Raw genomic sequence first — 25186 nt, 5'->3', positions numbered from 1 at the left:
CTTGGAGCAGCACTGATTGTTTTAAAGTCCTGCAGCCCCCGGCTGTCTAAAGATTTGTGCAGGATGAAGTCAGTTCCATTGGAGAGAAGGTAGGATAGAAATGCAGAAGACTACATTTTTTTTTATAAAAGAGTAAAAGATTTTTTAATTAAGCTATACTAAGGAAAGGCTTTTTTCATCAGTGGATCAGATAATAGTAATTTGTTTTTTGACTTTACATCCCTTTTAAGATATGAAGCACACATCAGGGACTGTTGTAGGGGTTGGGAGAAGAAATGCACTAACTAAGTAACTGAATCCCTGCTGTCAAACTCCCATTACATAACTTCTTTTGGTATTGCTGTTTTATAATCCCTAATATAGACTTACTGAACATTCTCCTTTACTAAACTAAAGCCTTTAGGAAGGTAAGGAAACTTGTGCTGTGCTGGCAAATATAAAATGAATGTACTATACAGCTTAGCAATATTCAGAATCAATACATGTAACAAATATGATACTATAGTATTCTACACACACATGCAATCACATCTTTTGGACTAAAGGAAGAATGACAGTATCATGAGTAATTTGGGCAGAGCAGCAGCTCTAATTGGATCAAATACTATGTAATGCTATAATGTTAACACAAAATGTAAAAAGATAAATAAAACTGTCTTCTGTCTATTAGGGTCCACAATACATCACAAAATATAAAATGACAGTGATCCCATACCTTTGTATAAATATATTCACACTATACTTTATTAACAATATCCTGTTCTCTTGTGTTAACTCTCAGTCTTGCTACAGCTCCCAACTTCTAAATAGTCTACTTGCACCGAAATGTCTACTGTATAATGCTGGGCATATCTGTCCATATCTATCAGCTACAAGTGCTGATTTTATTGTGAACATTGATTAAAAAAAATGTTTTACACAAAACCTTTCAATATTTGTCATAATGTATAACAGTTTTCACACTAACTTTTGTTTTACCTGATTGCTCCTAATGGTAACATCACTCAATACTTTTCTCCATTACAAATAAAAGCAAGTTTTCATAAGCAATTTGAATATGTTATAACAACGATATCTGTCAACAGGTTTTTACTCTGCAATACACATAATTATCCTGTATGTATAGATAAAACCATAATGGTCCTTAGCCCACTCATGCCTAATTGGAATTTTTGAAGAATACAGACAAGCATACTGTCGGAATGATAAATACTGGGAAACACAAAGCACACCAATCTCCGGAAGAGGTTGCAGAGTGCCACTAAAACAAACAAGTCATTACTGTCCATATCCATATTTGTTGCTATTTGATAATATGTTTCTTTATGCGTGCTCTGAATTCTAAGAAACTCTCTTCAAAAACAAGTCAAAATGAATGTGCTTTCAGCCAGCAAATTGCAGCACAAATGTCAATTCTAGAATTGGAGAAAACTTTTTTTGGTTTAAGTACTAACTATGTAGGGATGGTTCATTTTGTTAGCTCTATGTTAGTAAAAGGAAATTCATGAAAGTTTTTTTGACCATAAAATAATTTTTTTTTTTTTGTATTTCTAGTAGAAAAAAGCAGTGCTGTACACAAAATGTCTGCATTCTCTCCATACAGCTTACAATCTATTAGGTTTATCTATAAATATGTACATTTCATTTCTAAAGCAATAAAGTGTTACATTTGCTGTTTATATGAATTAGGGGCATATTAATTAAACAGTGTAAAAGCAGTAAATGTTAAAGTGTTAAGGCCAGTGTTAGTAAGCTTAAAAGGCAGTTGCAAAGGCGTTTGTAAGACAGATTCATAGAAACCTGGCTCAATTCTTTGTAATCCATTCTTATGTATTTTTGTTCTACACACTTGTATAAATTCATGCACCCAGAGTATTTAAATTGGATCATCTCTCACAGACTCAATTTTAAGCAAATAATTCTTATTTTAAAAAATGATTTCCTTTTTCTCTGTAATAATAACACAGTACATTAAAGTTGATCCTTATATGTAATTAATTATTACTAAATGCAAAGCAATCCTATTGGGTTGATTTAATGTTTAAATTATTTTTAAATAGACCGAGATCCAAATTATGGAAAGATTCCTGATCTAGAAACCCCAGGTCCAAAGCATTCTGGATAACAGGTTCTATACCTGTACATTATTTTAGACCTTTTGATATAAAAGCCAAATAAGTCGTCAAATGCATCCCCATTATTTAAATTCCAGTGCCTTAACCACAGTAGGACTCCTCCTGCGGAGTTGTTAGCTGAATTAAGGAAAGTGTCAGCCTAGCCTAAACTTCCTTCATTATAACTCCTTATTGCCCCCATAACAAGAAGTCTGAATGGTATCCTGAATGGAAACCTTCAATAACACTGGAAAATTCATAGGTATTTTCAGTAGGTAACTACTGCACAGTAGGTAGGTAACTATTCGAGCATAGGCATTACTCTGTGATTACTGTTCAGCAGCAACATTTGACTATAAATGAGTGGCCATATAAGACAGCCTACCCTTAGACCAAGAGAACTCTCTACATTTTTACCCATCATTTCAGATCCTCCCCTGATGTTTTATCATACATATTCAGGCACCACTTTTGTCAGGTAAGGTTATAGCTTCAACATGTAATTTCTAGTCTTAGCCCCAATAATTTTGGTAACAAGGTAGGCAAATACAATGAAGCACACATATTTTAGACTAATGGCTACTTTTAAGACTTCTTGAAGTTGTCAGAGACCTCTATTAAAATGTAATTTTTTTTAAAGTAACAGCCAAAGATACCTAAGGTTACAGTAATGAGACAATGAAAATATCTGCATCAAATAGACAAAAATATTGACATGCAGCAGTTATAGTGTGACGGCTGAGAGCCCTTTGAAAGGTCTCCAATGTTATGTGCACTGGTCAAACAAAAGGTTATTACTCTGTAGATATATTTAGCTGCAAATCAGCATCACACTGGATTTGTGGCCAAAAAGTATGGCCAAGAAAACACTTTTTGACACTTCAAACCAAATCCAGTGTGTTGTTGATTTGCTGCAAAATACTTCTGATTTAACTTTTCTCAATATAAAGATATGGGAACTGTTATACAGAATGCTTGGAACCTGTCATTTTCTGGATAAGGGGTTTTTGAGTAACTTGGATTACCAAGTCTACTAAAAAATAATTTAAATATCAATTAAAACTGATAGGACTGTTTTGCCACCAATAAGGTTACTTGGGATCAATTTATGGTACTGTTTTATTATTACAGAGAAAAAGGAAATCATATTCAAAAACGTTATTTGTTTAACCCATTAAGTGCCAGCCGAATTCGTCATTTCAGTTCCCCCCAGTGCCAGACGTTTTGTAAACATTCTGTGCTCTCTCAATGTAGGGGCTTTTACTGGGGGCAGGGTTAAGTTTAGGTAGGCAAACTATATATTGTTTTTTTCAGGAGAACCTGAGCTTTCCAAATCTACCTGAGTTTTTGTGTATTTCCACTTCTGGAACAAGATTTAGAGCTTGAAATACAAAAAAAAAAAGAAAAAATGCTATTTTTCATGATATAAGGATTTCTACCAGAAACATATTTTATTTTATGGACAAAAATTCAACTGATTTGGAAAGCCTCATGTCTCCCGAACGTGCCAATACCTGATATGTATAGTTTTATTGAGATTTCTGACTTCTATAGATCAAAAACTCCCAGCAGTAAATTACTAAATTTTCAAAGCATTACAGCAGAATACGGCATACTTTACATTCCAAAGCCAAAAATCCTGGAACATTAGGTTTACCCCAGGAAATCATACATTTTTGAAAACTACACATTCTGACGAATCCGAAATGGGTAACTATGTCTTCCAACTCCTAAGTGCCAAACGGCAATGCTTTACTGAATTTAGCATTTTCTATAAAAAATTATGAAAATTCTAAAAAATCACCTCAAATCTTCCACTTTCAAGCACCTTATCTCCCACATAACATTAGGTACCAAGAAAACACACCCTAAATATGAAAGCCAGGGGTCCACTGAATGGTTTGATGCCCATTGTGCATAGGATCACCAATGTATCTGGAATTTAGAAACCCCAAAAGGAAGTTAGTACATACAAATTGCCCAGGAGATCTCTTTTGCTACTGAAAATTCAACACATTTACTGCATTTTCTGTGGGGTAAAAACACAAAAAAATACATTGACCCCCCAAAACCATATATTTTTGGAAAGTACACATTCGGACGAATTCAAAATTGGTACCCCTGTCTTTCTACTCCAAACTACAGAGTCGCAGTGCTTTCCCAAAATTGCTAGTTTTGGTGAAATACCTGAAAATCACATCAAATCTTCCACTTTCAAGCACCTTATCTCCCACATAACATTAGGTACAAAGAAATCACACCCCAAATATGAAAGCCAAGGGTCCGCTGAACAGTTTGATGCCCATTGTGCATAGGATCAGCACTGTATCTGGCATTTAGAGACCCCATAAGGAAGTTAGTGCATAGAGATTGCCCCAGAGGTCTCTTTAGCTACTGAAAATTCAACACATTTACTGCATTTTCTGTGGGGTAAAAACACAAAAAAATACATTGACCCCCCAAAACCATATATTTTTGGAAAGTACACATTCGGGCGAATTCAAAATTGGTACCCATGTCTTTCTACTCCAAACTACGGAGTCGCAGTGCTTTCCCAAAATTGCTAGTTTTGGTGAAATACTTGAAAATCACATCAAATCTTCCACTTTCAAGCACCTTATCTCCCACATAACATTAGGTACCAAGAAAACACACCCTAAATATGAAAGCCAAGGGTCCGCTGAACAGTTTGATGCCCATTGTGCATAGGATCAGCACTGTATCTGGCATTTAGAGACCCCATAAGGAAGTTAGTGCCTAGAGATTGCCCCAGAGGTCTCTTTAGCTACTGAAAATTCAACACATTTACTGCATTTTCTGTGGGGTAAAAACACAAAAAAATACATTGACCCCCCAAAACCATATATTTTTGGAAAGTACACATTCGGGCGAATTCAAAATTGGTACCCATGTCTTTCTACTCCAAACTACAGAGTCGCAGTGCTTTCCCAAAATTGCTAGTTTTGGTGAAATACCTGAAAATCACATCAAATCTTCCACTTTCAAGCACCATATCTCCCACATAACATTAGGTACCAAGAAAACACACCCTAAATATGAAAGCCAAGGGTCCGCTGAACAGTTTGATGCCCATTGTGCATAGGATCACCAATGTATCTGGCATTTAGAGACCCCATAAGGAAGTTAGTGCATACAAATTGCCCAGGAGATCTCTTTAGCTACTAAAAATTCAACACGTTTACTGCATTTTCTGTGGGGTAAAAACACAAAAAAATACATTGACCCCCCAAAACCATATATTTTTGGAAAGTACACATTCGGGCGAATTCAAAATTGGTACCCATGTCTTTCTACTCCAAACTACAGAGTCGCAGTGCTTTCCCAAAATTGCTAGTTTTGGTGAAATACCTGAAAATCACATCAAATCTTCCACTTTCAAGCACCATATCTCCCACATAACATTAGGTACCAAGAAAACACACCCTAAATATGAAAGCCAAGGGTCCGCTGAACAGTTTGATGCCCATTGTGCATAGGATCAGCACTGTATCTGGCATTTAGAGACCCCATAAGGAAGTTAGTGCATAGAGATTGCCCCAGAGGTCTCTTTAGCTACTGAAAATTCAGCACGTTTACTGCATTTTCTGTGGGGTAAAAACACAAAAAAATACATTGACCCCCCAAAACCATATATTTTTGGAAAATACACATTCGGGCGAATTCAAAATTGGTACCCATGTCTTTCTACTCCAAACTACAGAGTCGCAGTGCTTTCCCAAATTGCTAGTTTTGGTGAAATACCTGAAAATCACATCAAATCTTCCACTTTCAAGCACCTTATCTCCCACATAACATTAGGTACCAAGAAAACACACCCTAAATATGAAAGCCAAGGGTCCACTGAACAGTTTGATGCCCATTGTGCATAGGATCGCTGATGTATCTGGCATTTAGAGACCCCATAAGGAAGTTAGTGCATACAAAGTGTATATACTGCAATATAAGCTACAAGCATGTGCATTATGCAGCATAAGACCCCCTAACAGTAAAGAGACCCTAGAAAACTATACATTTTCCAAAAGTACACATTCTGACAAAACAAAAATGGGTAAATACATCTTTCTACTGCAAACTACCAAACTACAAAGCTATGCTAAACAGAACGGTTTTTATGACATTTCTGAAAATTGTCACAAAGCTTGCATTTTACCCCATTATGTACCCCCACATTTTGTACCGTATCAACATAAAACATTCTAAATATGAACGCCAGGGGCCTACTGAACAGTTTGATGCCCTATATGCATAGATTTACCAAACTATGTGGGGTACAGGGGCACCCAAGTAAAAATAGTGCATATGAATTTTCACATAAGACGCTCCGGCTCATGCAGTTTTTGCACCCGGTATGTGTATTATGCGGCATAAGACCCCCTAACTGTACAGAGACCCTAGAAAACCATATATTTTCCGAAAGTACACATTCTGACAAAACAAAAATGGGTAAATACATCTTTCTACTGCAAACTACCAAACTACAAAGCTATGCTAAACAGAACGGTTTTTTTGACATTTCTGAAAATCGTCACAAAGCTTGCATTTTACCCCATTATGTACCCCCACATTTTGTACCGTATCAACATAAAACATTCTAAATATGAACGCCAGGGGTCTACTGAACAGTTTGATGCCCTATATGCATAGATTTACCAAACTATGTGGGGTACAGGGGCACCCAAGTAAAAATAGTGCATATGAATTTTCACATAAGACGCTCCGGCATATTCAGTTTTTGCACCCGGTATGTGTATTATGCGGCATAAGACCCCCTAACAGTACAGAGACCCTAGAAAACCATATATTTTCCGAAAGTACACATTCTGACAAAACAAAAATGGGTAAATACATCTTTCTACTGCAAACTACCAAACTACAAAGCTATGCTAAACAGAACGGTTTTTATGACATTTTTGAAAATTGTCACAAAGCTTGCATTTTACCCCATTATGTACCCCCACATTTTGTACCGTATCAACATAAAACATTCTAAATATGAACGCCAGGGACCTACTGAACAGTTTGATGCCCTATATGCATAGATTTACCAAACTATGTGGGGTACAGGGTCACCCAAGTAAAAATAGTGCATATGAATTTTCACATAAGACGCTCCGGCTCATGCAGTTTTTGCACCCGGTATGTGTATTATGCGGCATAAGACCCCCTCACTGTACAGAGACCCTAGAAAACCATATATTTTCCGAAAGTACACATTCTGACAAAACAAAAATGGGTAAATACATCTTTCTACTGCAAACTACCAAACTACAAAGCTATGCTAAACAGAACGGTTTTTATGACATTTCTGAAAATTGTCACAAAGCTTGCATTTTACCCCATTATGTACCCCCACATTTTGTACCGTATCAACATAAAACATTCTAAATATGAATGCCAGGGGTCTACTGAACAGTTTGATGCCCTATATGCATAGATTTACCAAACTATGTGGGGTACAGGGGCACCCAAGTAAAAATAGTGCATATGAATTTTCACATAAGACGCTCCGGCTCATGCAGTTTTTGCACCCGGTATGTGTATTATGCGGCATAAGACCCCCTAACAGTAAAGAGACCCTAGAAAACCATATATTTTCCGAAAGTACACATTCTGACAAAACAAAAATGGGTAAATAAAACTTTTTACTGCAAACTACCAAACTACAAAGCTATACTAAACAGAACGGTTTTTATGACATTTCTGAAAATTGTCACAAAGCTTGCATTTTACCCCATTATGTACCCCCACATTTTGTACCGTATCAACATAAAACATTCTAAATATGAACGCCAGGGGCCTACTGAACAGTTTGATGCTCTATATGCATAGATTTACCAAACTATGTGGGGTACAGGGGCACCCAAGTAAAAATAGTGCATATGAATTTTCACATAAGACGCTCCGGCTCATGCAGTTTTTGCACCCGGTATGTGTATTATGCGGCATAAGACCCCCTAACAGTAAAGAGACCCTAGAAAACCATATATTTTCCGAAAGTACACATTCTGACAAAACAAAAATGGGTAAATAAAACTTTTTACTGCAAACTACCAAACTACAAAGCTATACTAAACAGAACGGTTTTTATGACATTTCTGAAAATTGTCACAAAGCTTGCATTTTACCCCATTATGTACCCCCACATTTTGTACCGTATCAACATAAAACATTCTAAATATGAAAGCCAGGGGTCTTCTGAACAGTTTGATGCCCTATATGCATAAATTTACCAAACTATGTGGGGTACAGGGGCACCCAAGTAAAAATAGTGCATATGAATTTTCACATAAGACGCTCCGGCTCATGCAGTTTTTGCACCCGGTATGTGTATTATGCGGCATAAGACCCCCTAACAGTAAAGAGACCCTAGAAAGCCATATATTTTCCGAAAGTACACATTCTGACAAAACAAAAATGGGTAAATAAAACTTTTTACTGCAAACTACCAAATTACAAAGCTATACTAAACAGAACTGTTTTTGTGACATTTCTGAAAATCATCACAAAGCTTGCATGTTGCCCCATTATGTACCCCACATTTAGTAACGTACCAACATAAAACATTCTAACTATGAACGCCACTAGTCTACTGAACAGTTTGATGCCCAATATGAATAGATTTACCAAACTATGTGGGGTACAGAGGATGCCAAATTGAAATACAGCAGACAAAATGTCCATGTGCAAAGACAAGTAACAAAGAACAATGTAAAAAGCACTAAAACTGATAAAAATAAAAAAAAAATCACTAAAATCATTTTTTTTTTTTTGCCTAATAATATCTGCAGGCAGAATAACAGTTTGAGTATTTTGGCTTGGGCAAATAAGTTTTACAGACAAAGTAAAGCGAACAACAACTATGCATAACTGAAAATGCTATAAAATGGCTAAACATGCAGTAAAATACCCAAAACTGCACCAAAATCACAGAAAATGTAGTAGAAACACCAAAATAATACACAAAAGGTATTGCGCAGTGCGGTTAGCGAATACGCTATCCGCAAAGGCAATAAAACATTTTTTTCAGGCAAGAATAAAAACGATGCGATAGAAAAAAAATACAAAATTACATAAGTGTGTAAGTGAGTGTGTACACATGGTAAAATGTGTTTTTTGTGCATGTGTGTGAGTGTGCAAGTGAGTGTGCAAGTAAGTATGTGTAAGTGTAACTGTTCTGAATGTGTGAAACCCACCAACTACCCAAAATGTATGTGTTTGTGTGTAAGTGTGAGTATAAGTGTGTATTAGTGTATTATGTGTGTGTATGTGTGTTTTTTTACACTTACCTGGGACAAGCAGGCACAGACATCGTGTGAAGGTGGGAGGAAGGACCCAGGAGCCGCTGCAGCTTCTTCCTGCGACGCCGATCTGTGAGTATGAGAAGGGGGGCCAGGGGGGAGGGAAGGGAGAGCAGGAAATGTCAGGCACGCATAGACAGCGTGTCCTGACATTTCCTATGGGGCCCCTGGGCGATCGCGACCCAGGGGCCACTTGTTCCCCACCTCTGACTTGTGTCTGGAGGCTGGGGAACGAGCGGGGAGCGAAGAAGCTTCTCCGCTCCCAAATCCGGAAGTGCCCCAGGACGTAGAATCTACGTTCTGTGGCACTTTGGTCCTTTAGTACCCAGGACGTAGATTCTACGTCCTGTGGCACTAAAAAGGTTAAATTAGAGTCTATGGCCTTCCCATAATTTGGAGCTCTCTGGATAACGGGTTTCTGGTTAATGGATCCCATACTGTCGTTAATCTTCTACATATGCACATAGAAAGGATACTAAGCAAAAGAATAATGTGCGATTCTGCAACAAATTGGGCTTGGCTGCTTCCATGGATGTAACTCTGAAAAAGAACAAATGCTTTGCATTAGTATTCATAAAAACATAGCCATCTGTCAAAACTCAAACTAATTGCTATTTCCTTTGTTTCCTATATAATTGCGAATGTTCTTCAAATATTTGTGCGCACATTCTTTGTCCGTTATTTGCAAATTTTTGTACGCAATTCGCATTTCACTGCGATTCGCAAAAAAAAGAAAGACGGGCGCAGCAATGCAAAATTTAGGGGAAAACATGCGCAAACAATCATTTGGGAAAAACATATGCACTGCGCAAACTTTATAAGTGACCCCCAATGAGTGATCATATAAAAGTAGAACTACTGATAGGCTTCTATGGACCTTGCTTCTCCATTACCTGCTCACTTGACTTTTGACATTTCTGGTTTCAACAATATAAGGCTTACATGGCCCTAAATATCTGGTCTGCTAATTTTATTGATAATTGTTGCAAATGGCCACCTACAGCCTCTACAAATGCGCAATCAGCGACAATGACATTGTGTATAGTGTATTCTGGCTGAACTGCTTAGTGCCTCCAGTACAGTGCCTTCATTCAAGCTTGTTACATTTTACTTCCCACCGATATAACTGTTTTAACATTTTTTTTGCTTACTGTAAAAATGATTTCTGAAATATGTTAAAAAATCATTTTATTCTAATTTATGAAACTCTGCATGTTGCAGACTTAAAAGGACAAGCAGCATAAACCAATTAAAGGACATGAAAAATGCAATAAACTTAATACGTTAACTGTGGGCTCCTGGAACGAGTGAACTCATTTTTATGTTATGGGGAATGACTTAAGGCCATCCAGCAATTATTCGTTTTATTTTTAATCTATCAGAAATAATAAAGCATTAATTAAGCATCTGTAAAACATGATAAATGGAAATCAGAAGTCATATTTAATTATGTGCGCAGAAATAGCCTCATCAAATATGTGCTCTTCAAAAGTCTTTTCTAAAAAATTGCAAAGACATGTGAAAATGATAATATATACGGCTTAGCCTTGTCTAGTAAAAATGATTATTGAAAGAAAAACTAATACACAATTCCACTTTTACTTACAATATTTTGGATCTATTGGTCAGGGCAGTGATCTAGGGGTTATTCACAGCCACAAACAACAAGTCCTAAAATCTCTCTCTCAGAAAATGGTGAAGAGACACTAACCAGTAAAGATAGACACAAGATTACCAAAACAAAGGTTTGTATGATTATTGGTAGGGTTTGGAAATAAGGCAGGTTTTAAAATCCCAGGAAGTGAAGAGAAGCTACAGAATGTCCTTTGCAAGCATGATCAGAACAATAGAAAGGTCCCCATAGTTTGTGCCGTGTACACTTTTCATGCAATCAGCCTGAGAGACGATAAGATGGAGGGGGCACCCAGTTGGCCAACTTAAAGAAGAAAAAAAGGCAAAGTCACTTGGGGGTGCCAAAATGTTAGGCACCCCCAAGTGACTTAAATCACCTACCTTTTAGGGGTAGCTGCAGCTCTTCCTCCTTCATGTTCGCTCGTGCGCGCATGCGCAGTAGAGTGAAAAAGCCGAACTTTAACAGAGAAGCCGGCTTTTCACTCTAATGCGCATGCACCGGTCCTGGGAATTTGCCGGCAAAACAAAGCAGGAAGGAGGAAGCGCTACAGGTGGCCCGGGCTTGTGCTGTTCTCTCCTAACAGGAGCACCAGCCTGGGGTACAAGGTAAGCGATTTAAGTCACTTGGGGGTGCCTAACATTTTGGCACCCCCAAGTGACTTAGCCTTTCCTTGTCCTTTAAGATTTTCAATCAATGCAGATACAATGAAACCCAAAAGGAAACCAAGATGCTTTTTCCAAACTACCTGTTTAAGTGGCTAATGGTAAGGCTGAAATGTGCCCGACCATATAAATATATATATATATAGTGTTAAAAAAAGGCTCAGATTAAATATTCCACATAAGATAGCCCTACAACGTTTGTTTTTGCAACCCAGTTAAACACATCTCATTTAATAATGAGAATGTTAATGTTTAAAATGAGAATGTTGATGTTTGAATGAGATGTTTAAAAGCTTATGCAGTTAACACTTACTCAGTTCCCAACCCCACTTTTTCCTATCTATACATGCCACTTATAACGCAGCATCATAACAGACTAAAGTTTTTGCTATATCAAACCAACAGTTTCCAAATCTATTTCCTTGTTCCAATATAGAATTTCATGTGAAATGCAATGATAATCAGTTTTTTATGTATTTTTAATCTCCTTTGCAATTATTACTTAATGAAGAAAAATGTAAACCTTTGTCCAACACTTTAAAGACCATTACTTAAAAGACATGATCTAATTTTATTGCTGCCGATTATATTCCCTGTTGATCTGGTAAATATCACGGACAAGATAAAGTGACTAATTAAACTGAAGATAAATAATCTCATAACTGGTCTCTAAAAGAAGATAAAGAACCATTTATGTTTTGGGAAAATAGTAAGAATATGGGGTTTTGTTAAATAAACACCCATAAAATATATTAGAGTATACTTCTCTAATGTAAGTAAGGCTGAAAAAAAAACAAGGTTTTCACTAAGAAAGCTATGGGAATCTACAAGCAGCATTTTGTTTTTCTTTTGGGTGGACAAAATAACAAAAACACCAACGACTTCTGCAAGTGTTTATTAATAATATATTGGATGGCCATAAGTCCTTATTCTTCCAGTCGTACGTTGAAAAGGCTCTACCTAAGAAAATGTTGGCCAATTCTTCTAGAACAAGGGTGCACAGTTTTTGAATGATGAAGTGAAGGGAATCTTCTTCTAACTCTTGTTTCCAAAGTAACCATGATGACTCAATTATCAAGTCTTACAATTGTGCTGGCCACAGAAAATTACATTTTGCCTTTGTGTTTCTCCAACCGAGGTTGAACAAATCTAGCTGTCATCGTGATAAATTTTACCTCTTGCTGAAAATGATATTTTTGCCACTACATGCACCTAGTCACCTAAACAATTCAGCACAGATGCTGGCTTTAACTCTACTAAGAGTGATAATGGAATCTACAGAATACCATGATACTGCTTCACAGACCATTAGAGACCATTAGTTAGGCATTAAGAACTAAAACCTTCTTTAGACATTCTCCAAACATAAAACCTTACAATATTAGCAAAATGTAAAAGGAGATTTATCTAAACATAGGTTGCTGCTTCTCACCATTATTGTCTCTATTTTGTGTAGGGGTGAGGTATAGCTGATCCAACAATCACCCCTAGTTTGTCTGCTTACACCCTTCATCTGCCTTCATGAGGCATCCCATTTATAATAGCTGCCAACGATAACATGGGGCTTGTGTCAAAATAAAGAAAATGCAGATAATAAGAAGGGAGGACGGCATTCCTGTCAATATACTGAAATGACATTCCTTTAAACTTAGTGGATGACAGACCATAGGAATTCCAGGAAAGGGCAATTTATTATTATTATATTTCACATAGTTATATCCATATAAAACACCACATGAAAATATTTTGTGTACATCTAATCATTTAATGCATTGTAAAAAAGGAACGCCACATGAACCATCCTCATATTTACAGATGTTTAATGTTTTAAAACTATGCTAAGATTGTTTCAATGCGTTATACAAAAGCATTTCACCATATGTCAGAGCAGCTGTTTTCCTCTCTCACTGTGACCCCAGAGGTCTGCTCATGGAAGATCTCTTCCAGGTAACGTTGCCAGAAACTTTGCATATTATCTGCTCTTTATATCAAATAAAGCTTTACTTAACCACAATAATATGCCTTAAATAGGAATAAGGAACTGCTCAGTACCAGGAACAGTGGCTCTATATTGGGCCTTACCAGCACTCTTACGAGCAATTGGTCTGTAACTAATATGCCCCAATAAATGCCAGGGTTCTGCATTGTGGTACACTATGGGAGGAAGGGTTGTCGTAGGTGCAACGTATACACTTTAGATGACCTGCCCAAAATACACAGTTGGATAAATTTCCCCTACTTCATAAGTGACAGATTTTAACTGATATTTATAGCAAAGGGCATAGCATTTTGTTGTAAATCCACTTTCAGAGCAAGTGTGCTATCATGGGGACCAGCATTGTACTGTATGCAGAAAGAGTCAGCTTTGTTATATACTAACTTGCATGTACTTAATCCCATTATACATAAAAAAGAAATATGTTCTCTTAAACAACACACTGAAAAACCTGCACTATTACACAGCTTTCATTCACATTTTACCATGAACCAAACCAATCTGAGCAGAAAGTGTTAAAATTAAATATTATCACCCAGCCTCTATACCAAATTGCTCATTAGAGAATGATGGAATGGCATGTAATATATACTACAGAAATGTAAGTAGAACTTCAAACACCGCCGGAAACAGGAGTCTGCTTAAAAGGTGATCTTTATTCTTCCATTTAAAATCAAAGTGCCTGACGCGTTTCGTGCGCACTTAATCATAGGCCTATGATTAAGTGCGCACGAAACGCGTCAGGCACTTTGATTTTAAATGGAAGAAAAAAGATTGCCTTTTAAGCAGACTCCTGTGTCCGGCCGTGTTTGAAGTTCTACTTACATTTCTGTAATTTTCTCTCTCCCCCTCGGCTACGGGTTCGGGGCTTTGAGCACCCGGACCACTCCTGGACTTTGGTGAGCCTTTTGTATCTAAATGGATTTTGCCTGACTAAAGGTGGCCATACACGCACCGATATTATCGTACGAAACCTCGTTTCGTACGATAATCGGTGCGTGTATGGCATGTCAGCGAGCCGACCGATATCGCAGGAAGCTGCTGAAATCGGTCGGCTCGCCGATCGGCCAAGTTAGAAAATTTTGATCGGGCGCCATAGAAGGCGCCTGACCAAAATTCTCCCTTCAGAGCTGAATCGGCAGAAGGAGGTAGAAATCCTATTGTTTCTACCTCCTTACCTGCCGATTCAGCCCTGAATGGTGTGTGGCGGATCTGACGATGTTTCGTGCGACCGACGGTCGTACGAAACATCGTGAGATCGCCACGTGTATGGCCAGCTTAACTCTTCACGATTGATTGGGATTGTTTGCATTTGAGACGGGCTCGGGGTTTCTACACCCGAATCTCTATCACTGTTTGGTACGCTATATCACTATCCCATTATATGCTTACTTTTTGAGATAGCTATCTTATAATTTAGCTTTTACCCTAATGCTGGTTTTTGTTTTCTGCTATGTAATATATACTAGCCACAAAAATATTCAGTCACTTTTTAAAGCTGTAACACAATCAGAATTAATTTACCTATGGATAAACTGTGTCAATTTAGAAACAGCTGAGATGTCCTTTTGACTTTATAACAAATTGCTGCAAAAAAATAGTCTTCCAACTGCTACAGAAGAAGAGGCCTCTGGCAAGGCAGAAAGGTTGGGGCTTCATCTGAGCATGGTGGGGAATGTTACTTAGATATCAGTGGTATTCTGGGAGTTGTACTACCACAACAGATGCAATTTGGACATCCCTGAGGCATATTAGAAGCAACACAGAAGAAAAAAATTATTCAAAAGGACATCTCTGACAAAGCCTTACGCATTTCATGCTTAATGCACAATGTTCTTTACAAGAAATAAGTATTACTTACTTTCTGAATGGTACACTTTAACACTTAAAGTACTGTAGCTCTATAAAAGATCAATACTGTGCATTCACAATGTGAATGAAACCCTCCTGGCTGTGTAACCCTGTCCACCACTCAGCATGTGGCTACCAAACATGAACACTGGGCATCTTGCTTTGTGCAGCACTGAGGGAAAAAAATCTTTTTTATGTGATCAGTAGTCTGGCAACTTTTCTCTCGTGATTTCTAGCGTTGAAGGACAGAGACATTTCAGTCCTATTTTCAGCAACACTAATTTGTTGCCACAAGCAAGCCTGCCAATGCAAGTAACCCAAGCAGCTGCTCAAAGACTAGAACCAATTAGGCATGAGAATATCAACTGGCAGCAGCATGTAGTAATGATGGTACCTCCAATTCTACCTTGCCCCAGGTCTGCTACTGTCGGTCTCTCCCACACCATTCCAGTTCATATGTCAGTGAGTCCTTATTGATACATATCCTCTCCGCTCTGCATAATTAATGTCAAATGGTATCTGTTAACCTAATTAAATCGTTTACAGGTATGCTACTCTTGCTCATATTTACTATATGATAGTTAATGATCTATAGTGAAAAACCTGCCGTTACAGTTAATGTCTGACAATTATATTTCTCTATTATTTTAAATCATTCAGGAAACAAAAATTGCAGAGTATAAAGCACGAATTAAGGAATACACTGAATAAACTAGCATGGCCAAACCAGGAGCGTATCATTTTTATAGTTAAGTAGCAGCTACAGAATTCAATTGCTTAATATGCAGCAGTAAAATTCTATTTAAATGAATATCAGTCCTTTCTGCCACTTGAATGCACATAATGTTTAAAAAACAGGCCAGGTATTATATACTGTGAAATGTCAAGACTATCTGGTTGAAAAAGTTCAAGTGCTTGTTATGGCCTGTAGATTTCTTTGCCTTAACCTCTTGATTGCTGAAGACACTAGAAAACTGCAGTTTACATGGATTTGCTCTGAGCTTTACCAGTTAAAGGATTAAAGAATGTATACGTATATATTGTATATATATATATATATATACAATATATATATATTATACAAATAAGAATACACATGTAATGCTTTATAGAGGGAGGGCTATAAGTCTGAAATTAAAGGACACTATCTGGGCAAACCATTTGAAGTGTTTGTGATGAGCTAATGCAGCTGTCCAAACCCTAAGTAAATTAACTTTTAAAGGAACAGTTCAGTGTAAAACTGAAACTGGTTTAAATAGACTGCACAAAATAAAAAATGTTTTCAATATAGTTAGTTAGGCAAAAATCTAATCTATAAAAGCTGGGGTGGGAGATGTCTAACACAATAGCCAGAACACTACTTCCTCCTTTACAGCTCTCTAAGCTTTAATCAGTCAGTAACCAATCAGTGACTTGAGGGGGGCCATATGGGATATAACTGTTCAGTTAGTTTACATCTGAATCTGACCTCTGTGCTCACAAACTAACTGAACAGTTATGTCCCATGTGCCCCCCCCCCCCCCACTAAAATCACTGACTAACTAAGAGGTTAGAGAGTGGAAAGCAGGAAGTAGTGTTCTGGCTATTATGTTAGACATCTACATTTATGCCTAAGTAACTAAATTACAAATATTTTTTATTTTGCGCATTTGTCTATCCATTTTACCCAGTTTCATTTTTACACTGAACTGTTCCTTTAAAGGGTTGCTCACCTTTAAATTAACTTTTAGAATGATGTATACAGTGATATTCAGAGACAATTTGCAAATGGTCTACCTTTTTAGATTTTTTGTTCAGCAGGGAAACAATAGTAAAGACAAAGGGGATCTGAAAAATATCGTTCCATTATCAAGGAACACAGAGCCAGATGGAGAAAATCTGTGTAAAGTGTAACAGGAAGTGTGATGTTTTAGGAAAGTGGACTGGACTGAGAAGCAGCCCCCTGCATTCTTCTGCTAAAGCCTGACTGATAAATCTATAAACAGGCATGACACATTAGTCTATTAACAGGCACAATATCATTAGTATCAAATTGACATTACATACCACTTGGCCATTCTGAGGATTTTTATGAGCATAAGGAGGACCACGGATATGATTCCACATTTGCCCCGACGTCATAGCAAAGACAACACACTAAAAAGCAAATATATTTGAATAAGACACACGTGAGAAATGCCATAAAATCAGCTAATATCAACTTTTATATAGTTCTGGTCTTATGTCTTGGGTAAAAGAAGAAAATCAGGCAAAACATAATTCCAAGGTGACAACTAATATCCTTATATTCTAGGAGGTATAATAACCATTTTATTTTATTTACAGCTGAGTACTAACACTTATCTAAATCGTTAATCTCCAATACAAATTGCATGTGAGGATTAATGTTATTCATTACTTCCTGAAAATCGTTACACCTTATAATGATTCATAATATTTTACCAAGCTGTAACTACTGTTGCTGTTTGCTAATTTACCAAATGTTGATATATCAAGGCCTAAGTGACCTTTCATATTGAAATCATATGCATAAAAACGAAAATTAGTTTTGTCTCAATTTTTTTTTCCAATAAATACATTTGTTGCAGGAATCAATAACTTCAGTTAGTCTCGTTTCCCCCTGTAAAGTACCAGAGCACCCAATGTATTATATGAAGCATTACCTTGATTTATTAACACTGGAATCGACTTGTTCTTCAAACATTAATACAAACACACAGTGAGATGCTTTTCCATTTATTCTCTAGAACAGCTGAGCCCATGCTTTTAGCAGTATCTGTGCATTCACTGCAAGCATGTTTCTCTTGTATTGATTGTTACTAATGAAGGATAATTTTATGCATGGATTAAATAGCTTGTGAATTAGGTTAGCTGTACGTGGTTCATATCAATAACATTTTCTATAAGAAGACTTCCATGGGAAAACATCAAAGTGATACAAATACCTTAAAGATAGAAATCATTTCCCGCAATATCAGTTCTGATGTAAATAAAATAGTATACCCATAACCGGATATACAGTTCAGCTATTTAATGACACATTTATAACCAGTCATAAAATATATATACTTCTTTTGATCATATGAGAAGTACAGAAATAATCCTTGGCATTGATTTAGCTCCAACCTTCAGAACATAAAATTCCCTAAAAACTATATGGTTCTGGTTACAAATTAAGAGTGCTATATAGCAGGATATATGAGAATGATGTATATCAGTGCTGTCCAACTGGCGGCCCCCCTCTGTGTGGCCCCCCACCTGTCTGGCTGCTTTGATGGCTTACCTTTGAGTAAGCATTAAATGGTATCAGTACTGAGATTTACTGCCCCCCTGCATGGTTCTCACCTCAGATTCAGGCTGTAATCCCTCTGTATTGTTTAAAAATGTAATCCCCTGTGTTTTTCACACCTTTTAATCCCTGCATTGTTCACCCCCTGCAGTGTTCACACCTCAGGCTCAGACTGTAATCACTCCCATTGTTTACTTCTTCACACCTCAGACATAGGTACTGTAGGCAGAGTATGGCACATACAGCCAGCATAGGGCAGGTAGAGTATGGCACACACAGGCAGCATAGGTCAGGGAGGGAATGGCACACACAGGAAGGGTAGGGAAGGCAGAGTATGGCACACACAGTCAGGGTAGGGCAGGCAGAGTATGGCACACACAGGCAGGGTAGGGCAGGCAGAGTATGGCACACACAGGCAGGGTAGGGCAGGCAGAGTATGGCACACACAGACAGCTTAGGACAGGCAGAGTGCTTCCTGTGTGTGCCATACTCTGCTTGCCCTATGCTGCTTGTGGGAGGTGAACCTGGCAGGGGGTTTGTTGTGGGAGTTTGTTAGCAGTTGGAAATAGCCATTAAATGGTCCCTAAGGTGTGTAATTATGTACTGGGGGTTGCTCTGCTATCCACAGGGGAGGAGGAGGCATATGGAATTTAAGGGTATATCTTAATATGACATAATTCTTTCACATATGAATGATGGTTGATATCCCCACAGCAAGGATCAAGCATTTGGGATTTTGCTGTGCTACCACCATTGTGATAAAATAGGTGTGGTTTGAAGTGGGTGTGGTTTCAAAAAGGGGAGTGGTCAAAACTGGCTTCCATTAGCGGCCCTCCACCATGTATGCTAGAGAAATTCCGGCCCTCGGCACCATAGAAGTTGGACAGCACTGATGTATATGAATAACAGCCCAAGGCTTTCCATTGATTCTTCTGGTGCAGGCAGGTGGCTACAAACTAGTATGGGTGGGTGCTGCCACACCCTGTTTTATAGACAGTGAGGGTGGCATTGGTATAACTGATTTATGGGGAATAGGGGTGGTTTTCCATATACAAAACCTTCCTGGCACTGAGATGTATGGTGAGGCGAACTTGGTCTTTACAAAATCACTCACCTGCACACCCTGGCCTTTCCAAAAGATTAGCCCGGTGCTCAATGTGCAAAACAGGCATTGGCACCCTCTCATTTTACAATGTAGTTCCAAATGATGCGCTGGCACAACATGGCAATTTGTGGGGAGACACCCTGCGTGTTTATTAGTGCAAGTACAAAAAGTAGCGTTTTGGGGCACGTCCCTTCATCTGACGAAGGGGCGTGCCCCGAAACATTTTTTTAACTTGCACTAAAAAAAAACAAGCGGGGGGTTTCCCTGCTTTAAATTGCCACTGTGCCAGCGCATCTTTTGAAGGTAAACTTGGAACCATGAAGCATGTAATAATAACAGGTTTCCTTAATGTACTACTTAATGTGTGCTAACAGAACATCACAACTTGCTGACAAACACTAAAACATCCCAGCAATATTGTGTGTCCGTATAAATAGCTGTTGTTCATTTTGTAATGCAAAGGACACACTGGAGCACCATTAATGTTTTAATTCTCTCGTGTCTGGCCATCCTTCCTTTAGGTTTATATGAACTTCCTCTAATAGTGTGTGTTTCTACCACTTTATAGAAAACTTTTCAGTGGGGTGCTATACAGTCAAGGAACCCCTTGCCAAGGGTTTAGATCAGTGATCCCCAACCTGTAGCTCAAGAGCAGCATGTTTCTAACCAACCCATTTGATATTGCTCCCAGTGGCCTCAAAGTTGGTTGAATTTCTGGCTTGGAGGCAAGTTTTGGAGGCATAAAGACCATGTGTATTGCTAAACAGAGTCTCTAGTAGTCTGCCAATCCACATTAGGCTACTAATTAACCAATCTAAATCCTTATCGGTCACCTACTAGGAAAGTTGTTGCGCTTGTGCTGGTTTAGATGAACCAATGAAAAGTAAAACTGCAGCACATCCTTGTTGCAATTGGTGAAGTGTGATATTTATTTTTAGGTCAGATGGACAGGCAACAATTTGGTCTTACTCTTTCTCTTTTTCAAGCCTTGAGAAGGGAGTAAGAGTAAGCCTGAAACTTTTCACTATTCACCTATTGCCTCCTTTTAGGTTGGCACCACTCATGTTGCCACTGTAACCAATAGACACAAAAGAAACTTACCAGAGCTGCCATGGCCCAGCCTGTTTTGTTGTAAATAAATTCTAGGTTATTCCGTCTCAGGTAAAGCAGCCCACCAACCAGAGAAACTAATAAGGCTAGGGCAATTGTGCCAGAGTAGTTAGGAGGTCTAAATACACGAATCTGCAAAACAGAAACATTGTTGGTAAATAAATAATTTCTCATTATAAAGCACATTTGTTGGATGTTTGATACTATGATCTTGGCTCAAATGTTAATAGTGTTAAGCATGTGGTGTGTGAGTCTGTGACATAGTAAATGATGTATCGTTTATTGATTGGTTTTAATTAAGGGGGGTGGGGTTTGACCTCTATATATACTTGGTGTATGTGTATTGCTTTGGTACCTATGATTAAGTGATGGGTAAGCATGAAATGCGTTAGGCTATCCATATGGGGTTGTTAATGCTTTTAATGGATTGAAATAAATACAAGATTTTTTTTACTGATTTTTGAGTAGTAAAGGAGTCTTTAATTTGTTTATCCATTATCCTCTTTTGATCACTAGGGGGTTTGTCCAAATACGAGTACGTAGTGTTTATATATCTAAGCTAGTTGTTCTGTTCCTGGCCCTTTTGTTACATTTGTTCAGGAGAATAACTTGCTGGCTAAAATCTTTTTCTCTATTACTAAAAATGCATCTTCTACAACTGAAGGAAATATTTCCATATTTAGGGATATTTCTTTTATTCTAAGTGCAAGAGATGAGTAAATTCTAGTTGGTGCTTGTGAGCTGGGCTTGAGTGCATGGGTGGAAGGCAAGCTTAGATATTATAACTTTATTTTTAAAATCAGATATGGATCTTAGCAATTTTACATGCGTCATTGTAATGTAACATGTTTCCATAGCAACATTTTTCGGTGAAATAATGGCCCTTTCTTCTCCTGCATAAAATGGACTGTTGTGAGCTTTCTGTTGAAAATATCTGATTAGTGTATAGGCATCCACCTCATTGTGCCATATTCATTCCGTATGTCCAACAAAATGGGTTTAGGAGCAGAAGCATTAATTAAGCCACCACATGCTCATAAGAAAGCAAAATTATACTCATTATAGGTGTCATTGTTGAAGGCACTAAGGGGTGCTGATAATGCTAATAAAGTGTGCTTCATCTGTATCTCTGTAATTTCAAATCTTTTGTATCAGACACATTCAGTCATCTACTGTGAGGCTTTTCATTGCTCTGAAAGTATATTAATGGAAAGAAATACATGTTCTACTATATATGCTAATTGAAATGTAATATATACTAGTTCTACTCACTGAATAGTCATAGATTTTGCCTTGGGGAGCTTGGTTTTTAAAAATTAATAACGTACTATCACCACTATTAAAAACAAGTATTACAATGCATGACACATAGAAATGCATACACATCACCACCCCCCCACACCTTTACTTGCCCCACTCTTCCTCTAGATTACCTCTCAAATGGTATGTTAGGGATAGGCAATGTTTTCCATTTCTGATAAATTATTACTCCCACCTGGCAAAGGATGCTAGGAGTTGTAATTCTGCTAAAACTGCAGTGTACAATTCAGGTCACTTACTATTTTTATACATTAAGGGGTCATTAAGACCTGGGGCAATAAAAAAAGAAAAAAAGTCCAGTGAGAGGTGCAGAGTGTAGCATTGACAAGGCAGGCTACCCCCTTCCTTACTGTCTGTCATAGAGCAAAAGGAATGTACAGGGCCCTGTTATAGCCTTTGTTCCCTGCCACTACATAACTTGCACATCTTAATGATGCACAAGTTAGGGGACAGGTAGGGGCATGAGAGGGATGCCTATGTGCCTCGCCCGCCCAATGCTGAATGAAGGGACCTGTGGCAATTCATATATTCAGGAAGGCAAATAGCTATGTGCACACTAACATCCAGGTGTTACATATGTATTAGTTCACAATATCATTAGCAGCTCAAGTCATTCTTATAAACATTATTTTATTCATTATGATTTTATATAAAAATGCCTTTCCCTTTAATCCCTCTCTCTGCAATATGCAATCATATACAGTTAATACATAATACTCCAAGCACCAAAAAAATGTTTCTCATTCAAACTGTACATTTGTTAGTGTCTAATAATTCAATTCATGGAAAACTAATATTTAGGTACATTGCACTGAACTGCCGGTATCAGCAGCCACCACGGTTCTCTAAAAATGATTAAAGATTAAATTACTTGCTCAGCGAATAAAAACAATTTCGTATATTCATTTGGAAGGCACTTGGATTTGCATATTCTTTAAACAGGTGTCAAAATATCAAGTCAGTCAGTAATGGACAACTCAGCAATCATTTCAAGGATGATCACGCTCAACAAAAAAGTTACAAATTTATCTATCTTTTTATTTTTTGGCAAAAGCAGCCATGTTCTCTTATGCAGACAGAAGTTAATAATTCAAAGAATAAGTGTACCGGGATGCCACTGTACACAACATAATCTATAAAACCAGAGAAGATTAATAGATAAGACCTTTATAATGTGACACCTGGAAACACCTGCCTTCTGAAGACCAATCAATCATAATGCTTTAAAATGTTACATTTAAGGTAATGTTTTTAATTTGTTACACAACATACATGAACATCTGTTCGGTCAGCAATCCACTTTGCTAGCTGTTCCGCTGCAAAACCGATTCGTTGTAGGTCAAAAGTGTCAGCCCTTTTTGGCTTGCCTTTAGCAGGGAAATGCATGAATGTTGGGGCTGAGTTCATATTTAGCTGGAAAATAAAGCAGAATTATATATAAGCATTCTGAATCCAAGAGTTAGCTTATTTTATCACATGACCATCAGCAGGAAAATACTGGGCTAAATATTCTTCAATAGTGAAAGCACTTTTTTGGCAAATACCTAAAAAAGGAACATAGATTGTGCAGTGTGAGTCCACAAATTGTGAAGGCTGCTGGGAAGGATTTGAGGGGCCAGATGAAGAAGTAGGTAGAGTATGTTGTGGTTACATATACTGTATATTTGAGCACAGTACATAGTATGGTTGGTTTAGAAAGAGTTATGTCCTTTAAAGAAAAGTGAGTATTTTTTACACTGATGCACCTTATCCCTGTGTCTCAACACAAGGGACTTTATTTTTGTAACTGTGTATCCTGTGAAAGAGGGTTAAGAAAAAAAACATCTTTCTGCCCTAAAAATGTCCAGAAAAAAAGTGCATTTAAGGTGCATTACAACTTAATACTTTTTATTGCAGTATTTGTTCTCTTTTTTTGTACTATTATTGCATTGTAAAAATGTACAGTGTAATGTATAGAAGTAGCACTATATGAATAAAGATATACGTACAAAAATTCATGGCATTAATGGGTAGTGCCAGGAGCTATTCAGTTTAATAAGGATATATTCTGGAAAATTATCCATACTAGTAAAGGCCAGATCTAGATAAAGGCACACTTACTCCATAGTAAAACTTTTTTTGTTATGGAGCAAAACAAACTTTTTTTTTAATTGATGAAATAACAAGGTTAGTTTAGAGCTGAACATCTGCATAATTCCCATTTTTCTTTGCCATTTCTTCTCAGGATTACAATTTATTTGTTCTCTTATATGATAATTATAAACAAACTAAATAGTCAAGCCAAATTTGAACTTTTGGTATTCAATTAAAACTTTAATAGGTTAAAGCCACAAAGTAAAATTGAGAAAAAAAGTCATTTTCGAAATGCAGTAAAGGCAGAATAAGATAATACATCATAAAATTAGAATGGTTAAATGCTCCAGTTTAGAGGTTATGCTATTAGCAATATTATAAAACATTTAGTAGCACTGAAAATAATGGGACTCTGCCACAAATTTCCTGAGGTTTTTAAAATGCATTTCAGTTTAATATGCTAATTGCAATTCCCATGTTACTTTCCATTAAAAAGATGTATTTCTGAGCATCATAATATATTACAAAAGGTTACATGTCCATAACTTTGCTTGATGTTCATATAAAAAAAGTAAAATTGTACTTTTTAATTTCATTTAATTTTCAAGTAGTTACTGCAGGCTTTACAAGCTGAGACAGTTAAGTTTACAGCTGGGCCATTTCTAACACTATTTCTTTTTTTTAAAGGTAAATTTTTTATTGGTTTAACAACAT

The 25186-nt window shown here is 37.3% G+C and overlaps 1 protein-coding gene across 1 annotated transcript in view; it reads right to left on the bottom strand.

Annotated features, from left to right (window-relative positions):
- The window catches only part of tusc3 (tumor suppressor candidate 3), an 88500-nt gene that overhangs the window by 12130 nt on the left and 51184 nt on the right, over positions 1-25186 (bottom strand). Inside the window, exons 4-7 of the mRNA XM_002934666.5 lie at positions 23672-23812; positions 21071-21211; positions 17622-17711; positions 9910-9973 (exon numbers count right to left, since the gene is read on the bottom strand). Coding sequence (XP_002934712.1) covers positions 9910-9973; positions 17622-17711; positions 21071-21211; positions 23672-23812 — 436 coding nt within the window. The remainder of the gene's footprint in view (positions 1-9909; positions 9974-17621; positions 17712-21070; positions 21212-23671; positions 23813-25186) is intronic.

This window comes from Xenopus tropicalis, chromosome 1 (assembly GCF_000004195.4).
Source record: "Xenopus tropicalis strain Nigerian chromosome 1, UCB_Xtro_10.0, whole genome shotgun sequence".
Taxonomy (NCBI): domain Eukaryota; kingdom Metazoa; phylum Chordata; class Amphibia; order Anura; family Pipidae; genus Xenopus; species Xenopus tropicalis.
Note: the sequence above shows the minus strand (reverse complement) of the source record. Positions and strands in the feature narration are given on the sequence as shown.